The following is a 21089-nucleotide window of genomic DNA, read 5'->3' as shown; positions in this document are numbered from 1 at the left end:
GGAGCGGGGGTTACTTTTGACGGTACACTGGGCCGCTTCTGACATGCGACGAGGCGATTACTGCTCCTCTACGTACTCGCCCTCAACGCCTTCCTCCTCGTAGTACTCGTCCTCGGCACCGGCCTGCTCGTACTGCTGGTACTCGGCAACGAGGTCCTGCATCTGTAGACGTCAAGCAAGGGAGCGCGTCAGCAATCTGTCGTGCAAGGTCTCGGCGCTGCCTTGGAGAAGCGCAGCATAGCGGTCGGACAAGGCGAGCATGAAGCCGGACGCACGTTCGACTCGGCCTCGGTGAATTCCATCTCGTCCATACCCTCGCCAGTGTACCAGTGGAGGAAGGCGCGGCGGCGGAACATGGACGAGAACGAGTCGCCCAGGCGCTTGAAGAGGTCCTGGATCGACGTCGAGTTGCCGATGAAGGTGACCGCCTGCAGAGGACACCATGTCAGCAGACGTCTCAGTCTATCGCTTGATGCGTGCACTGCGAACACCGCAGAAGGAAAGAGAGGCGGTGACGCACCATCTTTGCGTCCTTGGGCGCGATGTCGCAGTGCGCCGTCTGGGCGTTTGACGGGATCCACTCGACGAAATGGTCGGCATTCTGCAAAACCCGGCCGTCAGGTCATGCAGTGAGGTCGCATAGCCGGAGGCAGTAAACAGAACCGGCGTACCTTCTGCTGGACGTTGAGCATGCTGTCCTCGACCTCGCGCAGCGACACCTTTCCGCGCCACAGCGCCGCGACCGTGAGGTACCGGCCGTTCCTCGGGTCGGACGCGGCCATCATGTTCTTGGCGTCAAACATCTGCTGCGTGAGCTCGGGGACCGTGACGGCGCGGAAGTTCTTCGAGCCCGGCGCCGTGAGCGGCGCGTAGCCGACCATGAAGAAGTGCAGGCGCGGGAACGGGACCATGTTGACGGCGAGCTTGCGCAGGTCCGAGTTGAGCTGGCCGGGGAACTGCGGAGAGACGAAGCGTGAGATTCGATCGGCGGGCGGAACAGAGCGGAAGACGGAGAGCGCGGACGCACGCGAAGGCAGGTCGTGACACCACTCATGACAACCGAGACAAGGTGGTTGAGGTCGCCGTAGGTCGGGACCGAGAGCTTGAGCGTACGGAAGCAGATGTCGTCTGCGGAGCATGGCTCGTGAGCACGACGAGACGACAGCGATGACAGGCGTTCCAAACGCACAAAGCGCCTCGTTGTCAATGCAGAACGTCTCGTCCGAGTTCTCGACGAGCTGGTGGACCGAGAGCGTCGCGTTGTACGGCTCGACGACCGTGTCCGAGACCTTGGGCGACGGGACGACCGAGAACGTTGCCATCATGCGGTCGGGGTACTCCTCGCGGATCTTCGAGATGAGGAGCGTGCCCATGCCCGAGCCCGTACCGCCGCCGAGCGAGTGGGTAAGCTGGAAACCCTGGAGGGCGTCGCAGCCCTCGGCCTCCTTGCGGACAACGTCCATGACGTTGTCGACCAGCTCGGCACCCTCGGTGTAGTGGCCCTTGGCCCAGTTGTTGCCCGCCGACGACTGCGAGTGGACCATGTTGTCCGGGCGGAAGAGGCCGCCGAGCTTGCTCGCGCGGATCACGTCCATCGTGCCCGGCTCGAGGTCGACGAGGACCGCACGCGGGACATACTTGTTGCCCGACGCCTGCAAGGACACGCTCCGTCAGCGATGCGTTTCGGCAAGTACAGGCGGAAGACGGTCGAACCTCGTTGTAATAAACGTTGATGCGCTCAAGCTGGAGGTCCGAAGTACCCTGGTACTGGCCATCCGGGGCGATGCCTGCGCGATCAGCGAGGTCAGCGGACATCTCATCAGAGCCAATAGTGTTTCAAGCGTACCGTGCTCCTCGGAGACGGTCTGGGGAGAACGGAAATGAAGGATCAACATCTGTCGCGAAGCGGGCGAGAACAGGTCGCGAGTCTCACCTCCCAGAAGTTGGAACCGCTGTAGGTATTCAGAAAAAGGTTAGTTTGTATATCTTGGGATGGAAGGCACGTAAGGCAAGCGCGGGACGCCTGAGTGCGATCGCGCCGGCCCCACTAGCCCGACAATGCAAGGGAGCGACAACAGCGACAGCTGTCTGCGGCGAGAGGAAAGGTGCTACGAGACTTGCATTTGGTTGCCGCACTGCACGAGTCGAAGGACGGTCAGCGATGCTGCTTGCAGGACCGCAGAGGGACAGCCACCGCGACGAGGTGGACTCGTCTCTCGCGGCCACAAGTCGGCAAGTGAGCGCGTACGCACCTGGCCGGTCTGGAGGTGAACGATTTCCCTGTCACCGGCAGCAAGGAAGGGTCAGCTCGTCAAGTTCCGGTGCGCTCATTGAGCTGGTCGACCCGGTCAAGGCCACGCTCAAATCCGCCCTGACGAGCTGCTGAAGCCAGGGCGGCCTTTCCAGGCTTCTGCATTGTATGCAGGAGGCGGAACGCACCGCATGATGGAGCTGCGAGGCGTCGTGAGCGAGTTGGTGGAGAGGAGGGTCGAGCGAAGGGGACGAGGGGGCAGCAACAGCGACGAAGGCAGACCTGGTCAGCGCGGGTGTCTGGTGAGCTCAGGCGTGCAAACGACACGTACTCGCAAGCTGACGAGCGTCGAGAGCGCGAGGCGAGCGGGTTCGACGCCGTCCTCGTCGTCGACGACGCGACGAGCGACAACGACGGCGCGCTCGACCTCGACCCTCTGCTCGCGTCTCCTGAAGAGTCTGCTGTATGTGCTCGAATCTGCAGTGTGCTCGACCCTGCGCTACGCTCGTGCTTGAGTCCAGCTGTCGCTGCGCTCTCCTCTCGTCCTTGCACGTTGCGTTGTCCTTGGGCTCGCCCGCTGCCATGCCATAGTGCATCATATGGCGAGGGCTACCTCCTGCTAGTGAATACGCGCAGCTGGTACGGCGCTAGGCGAACGTGCTGCACCGCCTCTCCTGGATAACCCGACCGACCTTTGCCTGCTGACCTCGTGAATCCCCGAGCACCGCCCCGGGTGATCGCCCCTCGAACCTCAAGGGTCGCAGACAGGTCAGCCGACGCATTCCGCGCTGCGCTGCACCGCCTGCGCCCGCGCCCTCTTTGTCTTCGGGCCTTGTCCGACTCGCCCAGGAGGGGGAGACGATGTCTTGCGGCTCTGCGAGCTTCTTTCTCCACACGTGTGCCCTCACAACTGGTTCTGGCACGGACGGATAAGCGTTGCGCTCAGGCCTCGCCGTCCTCGCAAACCGGGTATAAGAGCTGGTGACTTCAAAGCCTTTCTTTCACTCCCTTCTTTTCCTCACTCTTCCACCAGAATACACCATGGCCTGCTGCACTGGCGCAAGTGCTCTTCCTCTACCATAGGGGTGGCCCTCGCTGAGCTGTCAGTACGCAGAACTCGTCCTGCGCCTGCGCCTCGTCGTCGTCGTGCGGCTGCGCCTCGTCTTGCTCGTGCAAGAAGTAATGGCCACCGCGCTCCGTCGAGCCGCAAGCTGCTGGCCAACACGCTGTGCGTTCTCGACGACGTTCGTCATTAGCAGAAAGTCTCAAGGCTGATCGTTTCGCTCTTGTCTGCAGCCCGACCTTCCGCCTCATTGCCACCCCCTTCCTCTCCGCTCCCGTTCCTTTCTCTACCATTTCAGTCACTCCCAAACCGTCGAGCCCAACTGAGACGTACTGCCGGCCTTTACGGCTGGCAAGGCGTCCCTTGCCGTGACTCACTGCCCTTGTCCTTCCAAGGCATGCAACACGGCTCCCCTCTTTCCCCTCCTGACTGGTCCGTCCTGCCGAGCGAGACAATGAACCAACGCCAGCGACTGCAAGCTAGAAGCGTGGGGACGAATCTCCTCTGGGTAGCAGATCTTTCGAAAACTCAAAAAGGTTCTGCTCATCCTCCTCCTGCCTCATTCCGAAGATGAGGCACAGTCTGTATGCTCGGTGGTCACATTCACCCAAACTCATGCACGTCGCAGTCACCCAGTCGTCCAATTCCCGGCCATACCTTGAATCGAGAAGTACGAATCCTCCTCGGGCGGCCCGGCGCTCCAATTGGGCTCGCCCGAGCTCCACCTGTTGCCCTCCCCTGATCAGCACAGCACGCCCAATGAATAAGGGCCGGCCTGGAGAAAGGAACGCACGAGTTCCAGTTGAACGCCATCGGACCGGTGGGGACGTTGCGCGTGAAGGTCGCAATCTCGGCGCCGTCGATTGAGAAGATGGTCGTGTCCTCGGTCCACTCGATCGTGTACTGTAGACAGCTCATATCAGATCTTCTGGTCACAGAACTGACGATTGCGAGGCACGCAGAGACGCACGTCGTGGAAGTCGGCGGTTGGGTCGAATCCGTACGGGTACACCTCGTTGTACATCTCCTCACCCTCCGTGAGCGGGTGATTTGTGAACTGGATACCTGCGTCCAGATGTTGTCAGCGCCGTCGGCTGTCTGTAAGGGGAACAGCGGACGCACCGGGTTTGACAGAGTCGCCGCGCCCTTCGGTGTAGTACGAGCTGAGGAGCTCGATGTCCACCTCGAGCGTCGGGCCCTGCGTGAGCGAGTGACGGTCAGACGCGTTGTCGGAACAGCAAGGCAGTGAAATGAGGCGCAACACCGTAAAAGAAAATCCCGTGACTGACAGTCCTCCGCAACAGGTCAGTGGACAGTCAACAGGGCAAGCGAGCGAGAGTCGCACTGACCACACCCCCGGCACGGGGCTCGCCTTTGCCCTCATCGTCACCCGTCCGTACAGGATCTTCTCCTCCTTCGTGACGACCTCGGCGCTCACGACGGGTTCCGTCCCCGCCGTTACCTTGAGCCTGAGCGCGCCGTCCACAATGTCGACGTTGCCGGGGGCCATGATGACCGGGATTGGCGTGAACTCGACGGGCCAGTCGGAGATGGTCAGGCCCGACGAGGTGAGGAAGGACTCGACCGTGTCGGACGAGGAGAAGGTGGTGAAGTCGACGAGCAGCTGCTCGCCGACGAGGGGAGGGAGGTTGCCTGACGGCGAAGAGGATTGCGGGGTCGATGTAGAGCTCGGAGCAGCGGTGCGAGTGTCGTCGGCTTGAGTAGGCCCGCCTTGGCCGCTGCGACTGTGCCCCCCTCTGCTGCCGCCGTCTCCCTCTGCCTCTCCGTCTTCTTCGTTCGGGCTTGAGGGCAATTGAGAGCTGTGACTTGCAGTCTCCCGCTCCGGTGTGGCCGCGGACTCTGCAGTGGTGGCGGGCGCAGTAGCCGGGCTGGCTTGGCGGTTGTAGAGCACGACGGCGAGCACGCCTGCTGCAACAAGGAGGACAGCGAGCAATCCAGCGACGATCCAGCCAGTCTTGGACGAGGACGGGGCAGGCTTTGTGCGCTCGGCCGTGAGCGGTCGGTCGTCGTCGTCGCTCGCGTCGCTCGACGAGGCGGACGAGACGGTGTCCTCGTCGCTCGGCAATCGGCGGTGAGCGAGGGCGTTCATCGAGCCATGGAGAGCGAGCAAGAATTCGCAGGTGAGCCAGCTTGCGCCGTGCGGTACCACAGCCGGGGCCGCACCGGAACTTCCGCGCGGATGACCAGACAGGAGAGCAGCAAGAGACGAAGGCGCGGAAGCGGCGGGCCTTCTAGGGCTCTCCACTCGCAGCGTACACAAGCCGCACAGTCAGGAAGCGCCAGAGAGAGCTTGAGAGAGAGAGCCGGAACGCCGGGTCGTCGCGAAAGAGAAGGCCCCTGCGCGGACCTCGCCAAGGCGGCCCCTTCGTGCGCTCGCCTGTCGCAGGGAGAGCAACAGAGCGTGCAGAGCAGCTCACGAGACAAGCCTGCACGCAGCCCACGCGCTCTGTCCCGCCGTCCTTGTCCGCACGAGCGCGCCCCCGCCGCCCGTCCCGCTCGCCATCTCGCCCGGCTCGTCCTCTGCGCCCGCATCGCCGCCGAGAGGGCTGGACAGGTGCCCGCCAGCATTATCTCGATCCGTGCACCTCTGCCCGTCTCGCTTGCTCCACCCGCACCCGCTCGCTGCCCCCGCCTGGCCCGCTCATCAATCAACCTCTGCACCTGAGGCCCCAGACACCGCATACACCCGCCCGGCATGGCTGAGGTGTGCTCGTCCGTCCCCGTAGAGACCGTCTACGAGCCGGCCACCATCACCCAGCGCGTCCGCACCGTCACCGGCACCTCGACCGTCCTCGCCGTCTCGCCCTCGGTGCGCGCTCGTCCCCTCGTGACCCCGTTCTCGTCGCCCACTCGCTGACTTCTCGCTCGTCCCGCCTTGCGTAGGTCTCGACAACGCTCTACACTGGTGTCATCCGCGGAGAGATCTTCACCACCGCCCTTGAAGCAACCGAACTCGTCACCGTGTGCGCGCGCCCCGTGGACCCGCTTTCTCCTCGTGTTCACGTCCCTGACTGACCGGCTGGACTCTCCACAGCACCGAGACTGTGCCCCTCACTGGCATCTCGACGAGCCTGATCGTCACGTCGACGCCGGTCTCGATCGTTTATTCGACGACATGCCTTTCCTCGTCGACGAGCTCGTCAACGAGCTCTTCTACGAGCAGCACGACGACGAGCACCACCACCACCACTACCACGAGTAGCACGACGTCGAGCACGACGACCTCCAGCACGACGTCGAGTACGACGACTCCCCCGCCAACGTCGACCAGCTTTTCTACCGCCATCGTCTCCGAGTCCGCATCATCTCCCCGCGCGAGCGCTACCTCGCTTTCGGGAGCGGCCGCGTCGAAAGACAGTGGCAGCTCGACCAACGTCGGCGCCATCGCCGGCGGCACGGTCGGCGGTATCGTCGGCCTCGCGCTCATCGCCGCGCTCTTCTGGTTCTGCCTCAAAAAGGGTCACCGCAAGGACAAGGACGACTTTGATCCCTTCACGGCGCAGGACGACCCGTGGGACCCTGCATCGGGCCACTCGACCGGCGCTGCAGCTGGCGGCGCTGCCGCACTGGGCGGTGCAGCCGCGCTCGGCGCAGGCGCCGCCGCTTCGCGCCACTCGCGCCGCCTCACGCGCAACGGCACGACCAAGTACGGCTACGACGACGGCGAAAAGGAGTTCCCGGCCTACGCGCCCGTCTCGACCGAGGGCTCGCCGCGCCGCAGCAAGCGCCTCGCGCCCGCCGACGAGCAGGACGCCTACTACGCCCAAGTGCCGTACCTCCAGGCGGCCGGGCAGCAGCAGGGCTACGACGATGCGAGCGCGTACGACGAGCGCTCGCAGTCGCAGCACCACCCCTCGCAGTCGATGCAGAGCAGCTCGACCCCGCCGCTTCCGCAGCCCGGCGCGCCCGACTCGCACCACTACGGTGCCGCCGCCGCTGCTGGTGCAGGCGCAGCGGTCGCGGGCGCGGGCATGTACGGCGCTCACCAGCACCACCAGCAGCAGCAGCACCAGCGCCAGGCTTCGCACGAGCAGGATCAGCGCTTTTCGCTCCCGCCCGGCGCGCGCCCGCTCTCGCAGCCGCAGGGCGGCATGGCCGGTCTTGGTGCTGCGGGCGCAGCGCCGGCGTCCTACCCTCCCGGGGCGCTCTTTGACCCGCACGCGCGCGAGGGCGGGTACGCCGCCGCTGCGGCACCGCGCCCGCAGCAGCAGCAGCAGGCGTACGGCCAGCCGGGCGGGTACATGCAGTACCCCTCTGGCGGCATGTTCGGGCCCAACGCCAGCGCGGCGGGCATGTACTCGCACGCGCAGCCGTCGTACCCGCCCAGCTCGGGCGCGCCTGGCGGCGCGGGCATCCCGTACCACCCGATGTCGGCGTCGTCGTCGCCCGACCAGCAGGAGCAGCTCGCGCCCCCGCAGCAGGGCCGCTACGGCCTCCCGCCGAGCCTCACGCCCGGATCGTCTTCGGGTCCGCCGCAGCTCCCGCCCATCGGGAGCGCGTCGCCCGCTCCGTCGTACCGCTCTATCCCTGCGCTTGGCGCGGTCGGCGGCCCGGGCAGCGGCGCGAGGGACGGGACGTCCCCGCTGAGGGTCGTCAACGAGGGCGACGAGACTGACCCGTATGGCGGGCTTGACGAGGGGCTCACCTTCGGCGGCGCGCCGCAGCACGGCCATGCCCGCTAGGTGGTTCTTCCCCTTGTTCTCTTAGCTCCTCGGTCTGGGTTGTCAGCTTTTTACGGTCTCCTTATCGCACGATCCCCAATTTCCACGCTCCGTGTTTCTTCTTGTCACGCTCGCTCCCTCTTTCCTGTCTCCCACACGCACGCCTCACGCTCGTTGTTTCGCCCCGTCTTAGCGCCTCTCGCTCGCCCTCCCGAACACTGTTGATCTGCAATACACGCCCCGGACACTCGTTTCCCTCCCTGGCGGATGCGGAGTCGACGAAGGAGCACGACGCCTCGGCATTCGGTGCTTGAGGGAAGGGCCTGCTATGCATGTATATGTTGGTGCAGCTACGCCTTGGCCTCCTCGTCGACGTTGGCAACCACAGCACTCGCCTGCTCGTGCTCCTCTGCTTGCTCGGCCTCGTCCCGCGCCGCATCAACCTGCTCAACGAGCATCTCGACATCCCCTCCTGCGTCCTCGTCCTCGTCGTCCTGCGCGACGTAGACCGCAGCATCGTCCGCCGCGCCCTCGCCAGCGTCGCCCGCCGCGCCCGCGCCCGCGCGGCGCTTCTTCTTGCCGTCGGCGTCAAACTTGCGCTCAGGCATGACGCGCCTCAGCGCCTCCCTCCACCCGTCGCTCCGCTCGCCCTCCTCGACCCAGCCAACGAGGATCTCAAAGACCTGGTTGACGGTGAGGACCTTTCGGGTCTGCATCTCGGGGAGGAACTCTCCGATCGGGAGCTGCGCGTGCTGGATCCCGAGCTTGTTCGCCTTGTCGAGGCACAGGTTCTTGTACCGGTTGCGGTCGACGATCCCGCCGAGGATGTACGTGTGCCCCGCCTCGAGCCGCGAGAGCACGTTGGGCGAGTCGCCCGTGAGGTACACGACGGTCGAGCGCGGTACGCGCGCGCGCGGACGCCCGCGCAGCGTGCCGAGGGTCACGAGAGGGACGTCGGCGGGCGTGGTCGCGGCCTGTGCAGACGGGACCGCGGAAGTCGATGCGAACGGTTGTGCTGCGCCGCCGTTTTCCGCCGAACCGTCTTGGACAACCTCCTCCGGTGCCGCGGCCGCGGTCGGCGCGGGCTCAGGTACGCCCTCATACAGCTGCTCGACGCCTTCGTCCCACCACTCGACGCCCTTCCAGCTCGTCGCGTCGCCGCGCTTGTCGAAGCCTTCGCGCAGGCGCCCGTTGAAGGACGTGATGAGGAGCGGGAAAGGGTGCGAGGCGTTGCGGTTTGCCGAGTAGCAGTAGGCGAGCTGCGACGACATCGACTTGACTTCCTGTGAAGTGCGGCCAAGAGAAAGACCATCAGCGTTCCGCGCAATGCAGCAATTAGCACGAAGCCAAAGCCAGACATCGCCCGGCTCGCCTTGTCGGTCATGAGCTCGTCGAAGCCCATGTCGATGACGACCCTCGCGCCGTGCGGCTCCTGCTTGCCCACGACGCGCTTCTTCTTGGGCTGCGGCGCCTCCATCTTTCCCTCCTGCACGAGGCGCTTGACCTCTGCGGCCTTGGCCTTGCGCTTCTCCTTCTCGTAAGCGCGCCGTTGCAGCTTCTGCGCCTGGAACGCCTCCTGCTTGCGCTGGCGCTTGAGAGCCGACTTGGACAGAGGGGGTTGCGAGGTCGAGGCGTCGGCGGAGGCGGATGCGCCTTCTCCTTGTGCCGCTGCGGCTGGCGAGTCGGTAGCTGAGCTCGCTTGAGGCGCTGCAGCTGCACCCGTGGACCCTTCAGTGGATGCTAAGGCTGAGGCGGAGCTGTCGAGAGATGTTTCGACTGATGAGAGGGCGGGCGGGTCTGCTGCGACGAGCGGTGCGGCGGGGGTCTCGGACGCCATCTTGGCTCGTTCAAAGCCGTACGAGCGAGTCTCTAGCTGGCTTGGAGCGAGTGGCAGCGGATTGTCGAGGGTCAAGCCGCAACTCTTCCCTCTCGACCTCTCCCTCTCCCCTCGTTCTCGCTCAGGCAAGCTACCGAGCCGCGGACCCCCTCCCGCAAGATGGGCAAGAAGTCGAATCAGGCGCGCTTCCCGCTCGTGCGCCCCACTCTCCTCCTCCCTCCTTGTCCTCGTCGTGACCCGCTCACCCCGGCTCTCTTCGTAGGCGCGCATCAAGAAGATGATCCAGGCCGACGAAGACGTCGGCAAGGTGGCGCAAGCGACGCCCATCGTCGTCTGTGCGTCCCTAGTCCCTCTCCACTTTCCTCCCCACCTCGCTGACTTGCTTCCCCTCTCCTCAGCGAAGGCGCTTGAGCTCTTCCTCGCTTCGCTCGTCGACGCGTGCGTCAAGGACGCCGACGCGCGCGGGAGCAAGAAGCTTACCCCTTACGGGCTGTGCGTCCATCTCGCTTCCTTTTCCCGTCCCCTCACTCGCTAACGAGATGGACGGGACACCGAGCAGCAAGCGCGCCGTGACCCAGACGCCAATGCTAGATTTCTGCGCCGACATCGTCGAGTCGGTCCCGGACCCGCTCGAGGGCGAGGACGAGGACGGCGACGAGGGCGCGGGCAAGAAGAAGCGCAAGCCGCGCGCGACTCCCGCAGCGGCGGCGCCGAAGAAGGCCAAGAAGGCGGCAAAGGTCAAGGATGAAGACGACGAGGAAGAGGAGGGCGAGCCCGAGGACGACAAGCCCCAGAAGAAGGCGCCAAAGTGGGAGGACGAGGACGACTACGAGGAGTGATTGCCCACGAGAGAGGAGGGTCCGCCCGTCTGTTGTGCATGTGCTGGCTGTTGTAACTCGCTGTTTCCAGAGGTACTTCCCACACGCACAGGAGAGGCGATGCGAAGAGCGGACCGGGTTGCAAGTGAGGTTAGATTGTACAGATGCGAGCGGCGGGAAGGAGGGGAATTCTGCGGGCGAGGGGGGTAGCGCATGTGACGACGGCGGAGGAGGTGGTCCGGGCAAGAACAGCACGCAAGTGCGCTAGGGTGGCACCAGACGGGACGGAACCAGAACAGCGAGACACTACGACGCACAGCAGGAGAGGGCTAAAAGAGTTGGTACGGCTCATATGCGGTCTAAACAAGAAGAAAAGCGCAAACGGAGAAGCCCAGAATCGACGGTTGAAAGCCTGGAACACGAAACGGAGAAACGGAGGGCGGTAATCGTGACGGCGAGCGAGGGGTATCGACAGCGGAGGAGAGTAGACGGCGGAGCGGTACGGGTTGAGCGCTCCAGGCGGGGGGCGTGACAATTAGGGGTATTCCGCCTTGGCGTGAAGCATGTTGGCCGACTGGTCCCACCACTGTTGCGGCTGCGAGTGCGGCTGCTGCAGAGGCGGTGGCGGCGGCGGGAGATGCGGCATTTGCTGCAGATGCGGCGAGAGCGAGTGCGCGGCAGGCGGTTGCGAAGTCGGCGGCAGCTGGTACGTGTGCAGCGGCGGCGACAGCGGGTGGTGAAGGTCGGGCGACTGGAATTTGTGACTGTGTGCCGCATCGCGCTCAAGCGCGCCCATGAGCTGGTGACTCGCGTCGCCTCCGTTGAACCCGCGATGGTTGGGCTGCGGCGTGTGCGTCTGCGACGGCGGCGCGTAGCCGTGCGACGACGAGAGCGCGACGGATGCCTGCGGTGGAGGCGGAGCCTGTCGCAGCCCCAGGCCCGGGTAGCCGCCTGGCGTGCTCGCGGCGGCCGAGCTGACCTGGTTCGCCGGGACGATCTCGCCGTACGCGCTCACACCGAGCCCGTGACCCGATGCAGGTACGACGTCCTCGGTCCCCAGCGCGCCGACGAGCCCGCTAGGCTGGTGCGGCCCGCCATAGCCGTACACGCTGCCCTGCGGCGGCGTCGGGTGCGCATACGCCTGCGGCGTCGACTCGTACGGCGACGGGACTTGCTGCGGAGGCGGATGAGGCGAAGGCTGCGGGTAGCCGTACAGCGCGTTGAGCGCTTCCTGCTGCTGGTGCTGCATGCGCGACGGGCCAAGTGCATCGGCGGGCGAGTGCGGCGAAATCTCGGCCATGACGGACGCCGCCTGCTGCGCGAGCGAGTTTGTCGGCTCGACTATGGGGCCAGAGCGGAAAGCGTAGCCGAGCGGGGGAGGGGCGGGGGACGAGTGTCCCGAGTTGAGCTGCGAGCCCGATGGCGGGGCAGGCGGCGCGAGACCAGCTACGCCGGGCCAACCGGACCGCGCGGCATGGCTTGTCGAGGGCGGCGTCGCGAAGGGCGAGTGCGGGTTCTCGCTCGTCGGCGAGAGCTGCGCGCCGTAGCTCTGCGGTGGACAGGCGGCGTGCGGGTGCTGCAGCGGGTACGACGGCTGGATGTGGTACGACTGGTACTGCAGCGCGCCCGACGCGGTCTGCGGCGCACGGTACTGCGCGACGGGCGGACCCTGGCCCGGTCCCGGATCGGGCGGCGGATTGTAGGCAAAAATCGCGTTCGACGGCCCGCTGTCGCTCGTTGGCGCGTACGGTATCGAGTGGCGCGGCTGGTAAAACGACGAGCCGGGCGCATGCAGCGGCTCGAGGCCGTACTCGACGTTCCGACTTTGGGGAGGCTGCTGCAAGACGGAAGGGCCGGGTCCTCCGTTCCCTGCACCCGGCCACCCGCCCATGACGGGAGCGGAAGAGCTCAGCGCGTCGACCGGTGGCGTTCGGGCTTGAAACATGCCATCGAGCCCGACCTCGTAGGCGCTCTCGCCTATCGGCGGGAAGGACGCGCGGATAGGCGTGCTGGCTGACGGAACAGCCGGGAAGGGATACGCCGACGCATTGTGCGATCCGGGCGCGGTCGAGGGCGAGTAGCGAGTGGTGGAGCCGTACGGGTCATAACGGTTGGTCGAGCGAAGTGTGGCTGTTGCGCCACGCCGTGGAGAGCTCGGGACGGTAGAGTGATCCCACATCCCGCCTGGCGTGGGCAGAACGGAACCAAACGGCGGGATGGCGTCACCGGAGGAAGCCGGGCGGGACTGCGAGGCAGACGGCGTGAGTTACGGCTCGTGAGACCCGGAGATAGGCTCGGCCTCACCTGGTTCAACGCCGGCGTAGGAAAGCCTTGCGACGAGCCTGAGCGAGTCAAGGGCGACAAGGGAGCGTCGGCCTCGCCCTTGTATCGCAACTGGCCATCCTGCCCGACCTCGACGATTGGCGGGACTCGGAAGAGGGTAGGCGAGAGGAACGAGGACGAGACGGTGAGGGTGGAGAGCTCCGTGTGGGATGAGGGTGTGCGAAGGCGGCCCGAGGTCACGTCGTCGATGCGATAGTAGCCGATGAGGTGCAGCCCGTGGAGCGAGATGGTCTTCTTCACCAGGCCGTCCGCTCGGAACCGGTAGCTCGACGTCAAGCTGCCGACGAGCGCTCGTTCGCGTGCGCGGTCCAGCTGCGTCGAGCTGGTTGTGTCGCTCACGGACCTCTGCCGCGCGGAAGAGCTCCCAGGTCTGGTGCCTGACCCGGAGGCAACTGCCGCGCTCGCGTCCAGCTGCGCCTCGTCCACAGGGTCCGCCTTGCTCGTAAGCCCGCCCATAAGACGACTGCGTACGCTGCCGCCCCCGCCGCCCCCGCCACCGCCCTCGTCTTCGTCTTCGGCAGCTCCGCCGGGCGGAGGCTGCGCCTTCTTGTCGAGTTCGCGATAGACGAGGAAGTTGCCCAGGGTGCGTGAGGGACTCCACGAGAGCCCGTCGGTCCACCGCTTGATGCCCGTCTCCTCCTCGTCAAAGACGAAGACGGCGCCCGAGACGACCTGGGCGCGCTTCTCGAACTCCTGCAGCCGTCGCGAGATCTTGGGCAGGAAGCCGCGCTTGCAGCCCTCAAAGACGAGTAGGGCATCCAGCGTCGTCTCGACGAACCCGCGGAAGGCCGGGTCCGCCATGAAACCGAGGACGAGGGACGAGGGTGAGAGGCACCGGGTGGGCGTGCGTGCGGATTTCGGGGGTCGTGTGGGCCTTGACCGCGCGCGATAGACAGCCACAGGGGCGTTGTGGCGCTACCGAGCGAGCCGGGGCGATCTGGAGATGGGCGCACAACAGGAGACCGGCCGAGTGCACGGAATGCTCCGCGCAAGGCTGTGTGACGGGCGCGGCGTGCAGGGATCAGCGCAAGCGCCCCTGGCGGGCAGACTGACTTGCGTGCAGCTGCAGGCGAGCACGCGCGGGTGACGAGCGGCACTCACTCGCTCGCGCCGTCGCTCTTCCCCCGTTGGGCTAGCACCGGACGGTTCGGGCTGAGGGGGCCAGTGATGAGACTCGCGCTCGGCAGGATCGCGGCAACGCAGGCGAGACGGCGCTGGCGGTAGCGGTCGAGGGCGCTGCAGGCGCGCGCAGCGACACGGTCCAGGGCGCAGCACGAACGAGAGCGAGCGCACGGAGCACGGCAGGGAGGAGAAAGGTCGCGCGCGGAAGCGGGGAGCGCCGCTGCCCCAGACGTGCCTGTCCGTTCTCTGGCCTCGACCGAGCGTCGTGCGCCCGTTTTTCGAAAGGCAAACAACCTGCACGCCGCGCGCCTTCGCTTGCCGAACTGCCAGGGTTCTCCGTCGCTGTCACTCGAGAAGAGCGACGAACACCTCGGCTGCGGATCAACTCAAGATCCGCTCGACACTCATCACTCGCTGCTCCCCGTGAACCCGCGCAGATCCCCTCTCTACCTCCACGCCCTTTTGCGCTCAGAGCTCTCGCGTCCTCCCCCCTTTTCGCTCGCTGCCCTCGCTTCGCCGCAAACTCTCGTTTCCTAGCGCCACCTCTCTCCACGCACACGAGCGCGCGCCCGCGGCGGCAGGCAGCTTTCTCACCGCTGATCACTCTGCGGCGGATTCGAAGCGGTCCACATTTCTCCCGCACATCCTTTCTGGCTTTCGCTTGGCGGCAAAAGATCTGCGCTCCTCGTCGTCCAGCTACCTACCGGCAGCGCGGACTTCAGCAGCATGCTGCCTCGGCGACCGTTGCTAGACTCGCTCGAACCGAGTCTAGGCGGCGACCGAACTCTCCAGATCCCAGCGGTTGGCGGCGCTTTCGACAAGCTCGCAACCCGAGGGGTGCACGAGCCTGGCGGCTGCGCGAGGGAGAAAAAAGTGTGCATAAGGGCGAGCGAGGAGCTCGAGCAAGATCGTCGACGTGGCCCCGCGCTGAAAGGTCAAGGTTCCGCCGCAGCACGAGTTCCCCCAAGGGGCTGCCCGCGGCTCTCTTTCGCCCGCTTTGTTGCGACGCTTCTCACGTGTGCTCGCCGCTCGGGAGCTTATCTTGATGGCTGACAATTGCTCCGATCGCGGGCCTGTCGAAGGCCAGCGCAAAACGCTTTGCATACGGCCGCAGGAAGTCAGGCTGCGAAATGCCAACGAGGGTGTTTGCTTTCGCTGCCGCTCATGGCGGGACGTTCAATCCTGTCTGCATCAGACTAATGTGTGTGCCGCATGTTTGCGGGATGCGGCCTTGGCATTCACGCTCTCGTTGAGCAGGTCTGTCCGGAAGCGGCCACGGCGCATCGGCAGTCTCCGAGCTCGCGGGTACAGACTGACCCCGCGCTGTCACTGTCAACTGTGCTCTACAGGGGCGGGAGCTGGGCCACCGGGACGAGGTTCGGCTCGCGGACCGCGTTAAGAACAGATGCAAGGAGCGCAAAGACGGATCAGGAGCGGCTCATCAGTCGAGAGGATCCTTCGCAAGCATGCACCAGTGAATACACTGTCGATAGGCAGGTTGAGCTTGTATTTGGACCTGGAATTGGCGGATGAAGCGAAGAAATCGCCGACAACTTGGTCAACAAGCTCGTCTGGCTGTCCCTCCCAATTTGATTTTCAGTCGCCCGAATGCACCTGATGGAGATGTTGACATGAGTGCAGAGCGGTCAAAACAGGCGGAGCGTAACCAAAGACAGGGAAAGGGTTACGTAAGTCCACGGCCGCCGCGCCAAAGTCCGCCCCTCGGCTCGAGCTTGGAGCGGCTTCGCCGGCCGCTTCACCGCCTCACAGCGCGCGACCTCGCTCGACAAGCGATGGCGCCCAACCCATACGTTAAGGCACTCGCGCCTGGTTCCGCTGCCGCAGCCGGCGGCTCGTCTGCCGCGGCGTCGAAGCGCAAGGAGCGCCGCAAGTCCGCCTCGACGGGCACCACCGCCGCCGATTCGCCTGTGAAGGGCAAGGGCAAGGCGCGCGCAGACGACAGCGCTCTCAGGGCCGAGATCCTCGCTCTCGGCGGCGCAGAGGACGACCTCGACTTGCTCGACGGCGTCGACAGCGAAAGCGAGGTTGAGGGAGATGAGCCGGCTGGCGCCGCCAAGGGCGATGTGCGTGCTTTCCTGGGCTACAGAAGGGATCTGCGATGCTGATCCAGGACCTCGCGCACAGGCTGGACTGCTCAAGGACCTCCGCTCGTTCGTCAAGGGTCTTGACTTCTCGGCCGCTGGCGCTTCCGCTCTCGCCGACGAGGACGAAGAGGTCGAGGGCGCAACTGACGACGAGGAGAATGACGAGGCTGCCCCAGAGGAGGTGCAGGACGAGCCGGTCGAGCCTGTTGCTCCCGAGCCCGTGGTCGAGGAGGTCAAGGAGAAGAAGGAGTCCAAGGTGGAGCGCGAGGCGCGGCGCAAGCTCGAGCGTGAGGCGGCGAAGGAGGCAGAGCGGCAGGAGAAGGAGGAGAGGGTTGTCGCCAAGCTCGAGAAGCGAGTCGCGAAGCTTGAGGGCGGGAAGAGTCCCTGGGTCCGTCATCCGTCTCGCCCGTTCGGGCTCGCTGTGCTGACTCTCTTAATTGTAGATCATCGACCCGACTCCGCATTGGTACGCCGTACCGACTGTCACGCCTTCACCTACCGCAACTCGCCCGAAGCCGGAGCTGGTCACCTCTATGCTCGCGCGTGGTCAGGCACTCCTGCAGAAGGAGAACGACCTGTACTCGTCGTCACTCGACCCGAAGGCGTCGAAGCACGGTGCTCCGCCGCCTCCGAATGGCCTCGCCAAGTCGGACCAGGTCTTCATCCAGCAGATCCTCTCGTCCGGTACCTCGTCCGACCGCATCTCCGCTCTGCTCCTCCTCATCTCGTCGTCGCCTCTCCACACGACCTCGTATCTCGAGCAGCTCGCGGCACTCACGCGCAAGAAGAGCCGCGACGAGAGTCTCAAGGCGATGCGCGGGCTTGTCGACTGGTTCCGCGGCGAGGGCGGCGGAAGCCCCTCGCGCAAGTTGCGCTACTTCGCGGATCAGCCTACGCTGCCGACCGTCGCTGCGGCGTACGAGGCGCTCGAGAAGAAGGGCAAGAAGGCGGTCGACGAGTTTGAAGGCTTGACGAACGAGGATGTCGAGCGGTGCCTCGTGCTCTTCGCGTACGAGGACTGGTTCAAGCGCTGGTTCTTCCAGATCCTGCAGGCGCTCGAGGTGTGTTCTCAATCTCTGTCTCAGCAACAAGCGCTTCTCGCTCACTCGCACCTTCTATAGCAAATGTCGGTCGACCCGCTCCCGCATCCGCGCACGCAGGCCGTCATGCACCTTTCGAACCTCCTCCGCGACAAGCCTGAGCAGGAGGGCAACATCCTGCGCCTTCTTGTCAACAAGCTTGTGCGTCCCCTTCTCCCATTCACACAGCAGGGTTCTCACATGCCTTCATCCGCAGGGCGACACGAACCGCTCGATTGCCTCAAAGACGTCGCACCACCTCTTGCAGACCGTCCAGTCGCATCCGGGCATGACTCCGATGCTCGTCCGCGAGGTCTCTGCGCTCGTTCTCCGCCCGCGCTCGACGCTGCCCGCTGCGCCGGCAGCGTCCTCGTTTGGCCACGTTCGTTTTGGCGGCGACGATGAGGCCGACAAGAAGAAGAAGAAGAAGGCTCCGGCGCCAAACGCGACGCCGAAGGACTCGGCGCGCGACAATGCGCGCTACTACGGCGTCACGACTCTCAACCAGATCATGCTCAAGAAAGAACAGGGCGAGGTTGCGGGCAAGATGGTCGACGTCTACTTCGAGGTCTTCAGCGATGTCCTCGGGCGCTTGCCGGACAAGGACGAGGACGAGGGCGCCGACAGCAGCGCGGGCGAGGAGGACAAGCCCAAGGGCAAGAAGCGCGCGCGGGGTGGCGACAAGGGTGCCAAGAAGGGCAAGCAGGAGCCGCCGCAGGATGCCGTGAACGAGGTCGACTCGAAGCTCATTGCGGCGGTGCTGACGGGCATCAACCGCGCGTTCCCGTTCGCCAAGCTCGACGACGAGGCGTTCCAGCGCCGGCTCGACACGCTCTTCCGCATCACGCACACGAGCACGTTCAACGTCTCGATCCAGGCGCTCCTCCTCATCTACCACGTGTCGTCGGCCAAGCGCGAAGTGTCGGACCGGTTCTACCGCGCGCTGTACGCATCGCTGCATGACCCGCGTCTCGTGCACTCGTCGAAGCAGGCGTTGTACCTCAACCTCGTCTTCCGCGCGACCAAGCAGGACAAGGACGTGAACCGCGTCGCTGCGTTCGTCAAGCGGTTGATCCAGATCCTCGGCACGATGGAGACGACCTTTGTCCTCGGCGCGCTCTACATCGTTGGCGAGGTACGTACTTGACTGCTCTTTACCTCGTATCAGCCTCACGCTGATTCGCTTTGCCTGCCGCGCGCAGCTGCTCGCAACCGTTACGGGCCTGCGCACCCTCCTGACTGTCCCGGAAAAGACCAAGCTCGCGACGGTCGCCGAGGCGAGCAAGGCGGCCGGCGCGGACGCCGACGAGCGTGCGACGGACCGCTACGACGGGCGCAAGCGCGAGCCGCGCTTTGCGCACGCCGAGAACAGCTGCCTGTGGGAATTGGTGCGTCGTCCCTTCGCTGCGTCTTCTGAGTTTGCCGGAGCGTCCCAGCTGACTTGCTGGACGCGACGCCGCACAGACCCCGCTCCTCACGCACTACCACCCGACGGTCGCGTCGTATGCGTCGTCGCTTCTCGCAGGCGACTCGCTCTCTGCCGCGTCCGACCTCGAGCAGTACTCGCTCGCGGCGTTCCTCGACCGGTTCGTGTACCGCGAGGGCAAGAAGACGGCGACGAGCCGCGGCGCGAGCATGATGCAGAGCGGGCTCGCGGGGCAGGACCAGTCGGGCCGCGTCACGCTCGTCAAGGGCGGCGCAAAGGCGAGGGGCGAGGGCGCGGTCAACTCGGACCAGTTCAGGCGCCGGAACGTGCACGACGTCCCCGTTGACCAGGTGCGTTTCCTCACCCCCGCTGACAACCTCTCTTGCCGTGCGCTGACTGGCTTCACCTCTCTTACCGGTACCTCCCCCTCGCGCAGGTCTTCTTCCACAAGTTCTTCACCTCGAAGGCCGCCCTCGAGGGCACCAAGGCCGCGTCCGCCTCGAAGCGCAAAGCGCGCCGCGGCGGCGGCTCGGACGACGATGATGACGAGCTCGCGGGGAGCGACGCCGAGTCGATCGCGGACGCGGCGGGCGACGCGGACGGGGTTGGGTTCGACGAGGACCAGCTCGCGGCGGCGATGAGCGAGCAAGAGGACGACGAGGACGACGAGGAGACGGACGAGGAGCTCGAGCGCGAGATTTGGCGCGAGATGAAGCGCACGATGCCGCGCGAGAAGGGCGACTCGGACCTCGACCTCGGCGACGACGACGACGACGAGGACGGCGACGAGGATGCCGACATGGACGATGCGGGCGATTTGGCCCAGTACGACTATACCGACTCGGAGGAAGAGGGTCAGGACGAGCCGTTCGTGTCGGCGTTCCCGGACGAGGACGCGCAAGAGGGCGAAGGGGACGACGACGGGTTCCTCGAGGAGGACGACGACGTGTTTGCGTCGGACGAGGACCTGCCCCTCGCGGGCGGCGATAGCAGCGACGACGACGGCGAGGCGGCGCCGGCGGGCAAGAAGGCCAACAAGAAGCGCAAGCTCAAGCACCTGCCGACGTTTGCGAGCGCAGAGGACTATGCGCACTTGCTGGGCGGCGCGGACGACGACGACGACGACGACGACGAGGATGTGTAGTTTCCGCGGGACCCGACAGTGGACAGCATTTCGTTCTTCTCGCAGCTCTTTGTCCTCCCGCAACTCCTTGGCCGACACTTCCTTCGGACTTCGAGAGCACGTGCATCCAAAGAGGTAGGGAAGCACGCTTTTGTTACATGGTATGCTAGGAGAGACAGAGGGGGATCGTGCAGTGGCCGAGAGGAGGCGCCGGCCGTTTTAGGTATTCCTGAGAACTGCGGGAGCGGCGGGATCGTCAGTCCGAGCGTCGTGCGCGTGGAGGAGCTAGGAGAGGTACCGAGCACCACAGAGTCCCCCCGCAAGACTGGTCGAGTGGGCGAACCGAGTTAGCGCGGCGCTGCGAGAAGAGCGAGCGGTGGAGCGTACACATCTTGGAGACGAAGCGGTCCTTGTTGACCGGCTTCTTGCCCTTGCCCTTCGGTGCCTCGGTCCTGAACGAGCGGGGGATCGTGGAGAAGTCAGTGGGCGAGTTCGAGAAGGAGCGGGACGCGAGCACGGTTGCGGCGAACTGCGACGCACCACATCTCCTTGACGTTCTCGAGCACCTATTAGACACGGTGCCGAAACAGAGTCAGCGTCGTTCACGTCGACGGCGCGAGTTTGAGTGTGCGAGAAGTGGACGCACCATGTTGGAATGCCGGTCAAACGCCTTGACCTTTCCAAGGAGCTTGCGGTTGTTACGGAGGGCGACGAGGATCTGCGAGCCGGAGCGGACGGCCGTCTGGAGGACCGAGAGCGGGCTGTGGTGGCGCGGAGTCGGGGCGGAGAGGGAGAGCAGGGAGGGGGAGAGTCAGTGTCGTGAGAAGGCGCTCAAGCGGTTGTGTGGGGTGTCGTGCGCCTCATGAGCTGCTCTGTAGTGCTCTCTGCACGCCTGCAAGCGGTCCAAGTGCGGTGTGTGGGTCGTGACAGCGCCATCAAGCGAGGAGCCCATCGAGGCGGGAGACAAGCGAGTGATACGCGGCGAGCGGGAGAGGGCGCGCACCCCTGGCTGATTTCGTGCTCCTCGAGGGCGCGGACCTGTGCCTCGTCCATCTCGGACTTGTTGAGGTTTGCGAGCGAGCTGTGGGCGGTGCGAGGAGGGAGCAGGGGGGGACGAGGGGGAGCGGGAGGGAGCAGGCGCGGGTCAGTGGTGCGCGTGTGCGTGGAGTGGAGCACTCTACTGTGCGACGCACGCCATGCTGTGCAGACTCGACTCTGGTGGGCGCAGACAGACGCCAAC

General features: G+C 65.3%; 8 protein-coding genes across 8 annotated transcripts; 3 read left to right on the top strand and 5 right to left on the bottom strand.

Annotated features, from left to right (window-relative positions):
* Positions 1 to 57: 57 nt before the first annotated feature.
* On the bottom strand, positions 58 to 2444 carry JCM10292_003547 (tubulin beta chain; the record flags this gene model as incomplete). The annotated part of the gene is made up of 12 exons (XM_076649096.1): positions 58 to 162; positions 276 to 428; positions 521 to 601; positions 672 to 956; positions 1028 to 1128; positions 1190 to 1652; positions 1714 to 1787; positions 1847 to 1865; positions 1934 to 1952; positions 2122 to 2135; positions 2253 to 2280; positions 2440 to 2444. The coding sequence occupies 12 exons, from the start codon at positions 2442 to 2444 to the stop codon at positions 58 to 60; spliced, it is 1347 nt and encodes a 448-aa protein (XP_076505320.1).
* Positions 2445 to 3942: 1498 nt separating this feature from the next.
* Positions 3943 to 5424, bottom strand: JCM10292_003546 (glycoside hydrolase family 16 protein; the record flags this gene model as incomplete). Its single annotated transcript, XM_076649095.1, has 6 exons — positions 3943 to 4039; positions 4108 to 4217; positions 4285 to 4379; positions 4437 to 4512; positions 4577 to 4598; positions 4664 to 5424. The coding sequence occupies 6 exons, from the start codon at positions 5422 to 5424 to the stop codon at positions 3943 to 3945; spliced, it is 1161 nt and encodes a 386-aa protein (XP_076505319.1).
* Positions 5425 to 6030: 606 nt separating this feature from the next.
* On the top strand, positions 6031 to 8017 carry JCM10292_003545 (uncharacterized protein; the record flags this gene model as incomplete). Its single annotated transcript, XM_076649094.1, has 3 exons — positions 6031 to 6144; positions 6219 to 6298; positions 6370 to 8017. 3 exons carry the CDS (start codon positions 6031 to 6033, stop codon positions 8015 to 8017), a joined length of 1842 nt encoding a protein of 613 aa, XP_076505318.1.
* A 329-nt stretch (positions 8018 to 8346) lies between these two features.
* TRM10 (tRNA (guanine(9)-N(1))-methyltransferase) lies at positions 8347 to 9833 on the bottom strand (the record flags this gene model as incomplete). Its single annotated transcript, XM_076649093.1, has 2 exons — positions 8347 to 9279; positions 9369 to 9833. 2 exons carry the CDS (start codon positions 9831 to 9833, stop codon positions 8347 to 8349), a joined length of 1398 nt encoding a protein of 465 aa, XP_076505317.1.
* Positions 9834 to 9992: 159 nt separating this feature from the next.
* On the top strand, positions 9993 to 10672 carry BUR6 (negative cofactor 2 transcription regulator complex subunit BUR6; the record flags this gene model as incomplete). Its single annotated transcript, XM_076649092.1, has 4 exons — positions 9993 to 10028; positions 10096 to 10168; positions 10232 to 10325; positions 10393 to 10672. 4 exons carry the CDS (start codon positions 9993 to 9995, stop codon positions 10670 to 10672), a joined length of 483 nt encoding a protein of 160 aa, XP_076505316.1.
* Positions 10673 to 11186: 514 nt separating this feature from the next.
* Positions 11187 to 13795, bottom strand: MIT1 (Mit1p; the record flags this gene model as incomplete). Its single annotated transcript, XM_076649091.1, has 2 exons — positions 11187 to 12896; positions 12956 to 13795. 2 exons carry the CDS (start codon positions 13793 to 13795, stop codon positions 11187 to 11189), a joined length of 2550 nt encoding a protein of 849 aa, XP_076505315.1.
* A 2114-nt stretch (positions 13796 to 15909) lies between these two features.
* Positions 15910 to 19870, top strand: MAK21 (RNA-binding ribosome biosynthesis protein MAK21; the record flags this gene model as incomplete). The annotated part of the gene is made up of 8 exons (XM_076649090.1): positions 15910 to 16200; positions 16262 to 16609; positions 16665 to 17282; positions 17343 to 17462; positions 17518 to 18435; positions 18503 to 18688; positions 18765 to 19076; positions 19163 to 19870. The coding sequence occupies 8 exons, from the start codon at positions 15910 to 15912 to the stop codon at positions 19868 to 19870; spliced, it is 3501 nt and encodes a 1166-aa protein (XP_076505314.1).
* Positions 19871 to 20068: 198 nt separating this feature from the next.
* SMD2 (mRNA splicing protein SMD2) lies at positions 20069 to 21047 on the bottom strand (the record flags this gene model as incomplete). Its single annotated transcript, XM_076649089.1, has 7 exons — positions 20069 to 20085; positions 20148 to 20174; positions 20237 to 20301; positions 20390 to 20415; positions 20496 to 20610; positions 20853 to 20930; positions 21043 to 21047. The coding sequence occupies 7 exons, from the start codon at positions 21045 to 21047 to the stop codon at positions 20069 to 20071; spliced, it is 333 nt and encodes a 110-aa protein (XP_076505313.1).
* Between the last annotated feature and the right edge of the window lie 42 nt (positions 21048 to 21089).

Source organism: Rhodotorula paludigena (assembly GCF_050403205.1).
Source record: "Rhodotorula paludigena JCM10292 DNA, Rt_paludigena_JCM10292v1_ctg21, whole genome shotgun sequence".
Taxonomy (NCBI): Eukaryota; Fungi; Basidiomycota; class Microbotryomycetes; order Sporidiobolales; family Sporidiobolaceae; genus Rhodotorula; species Rhodotorula paludigena.
Note: the sequence above shows the minus strand (reverse complement) of the source record. Positions and strands in the feature narration are given on the sequence as shown.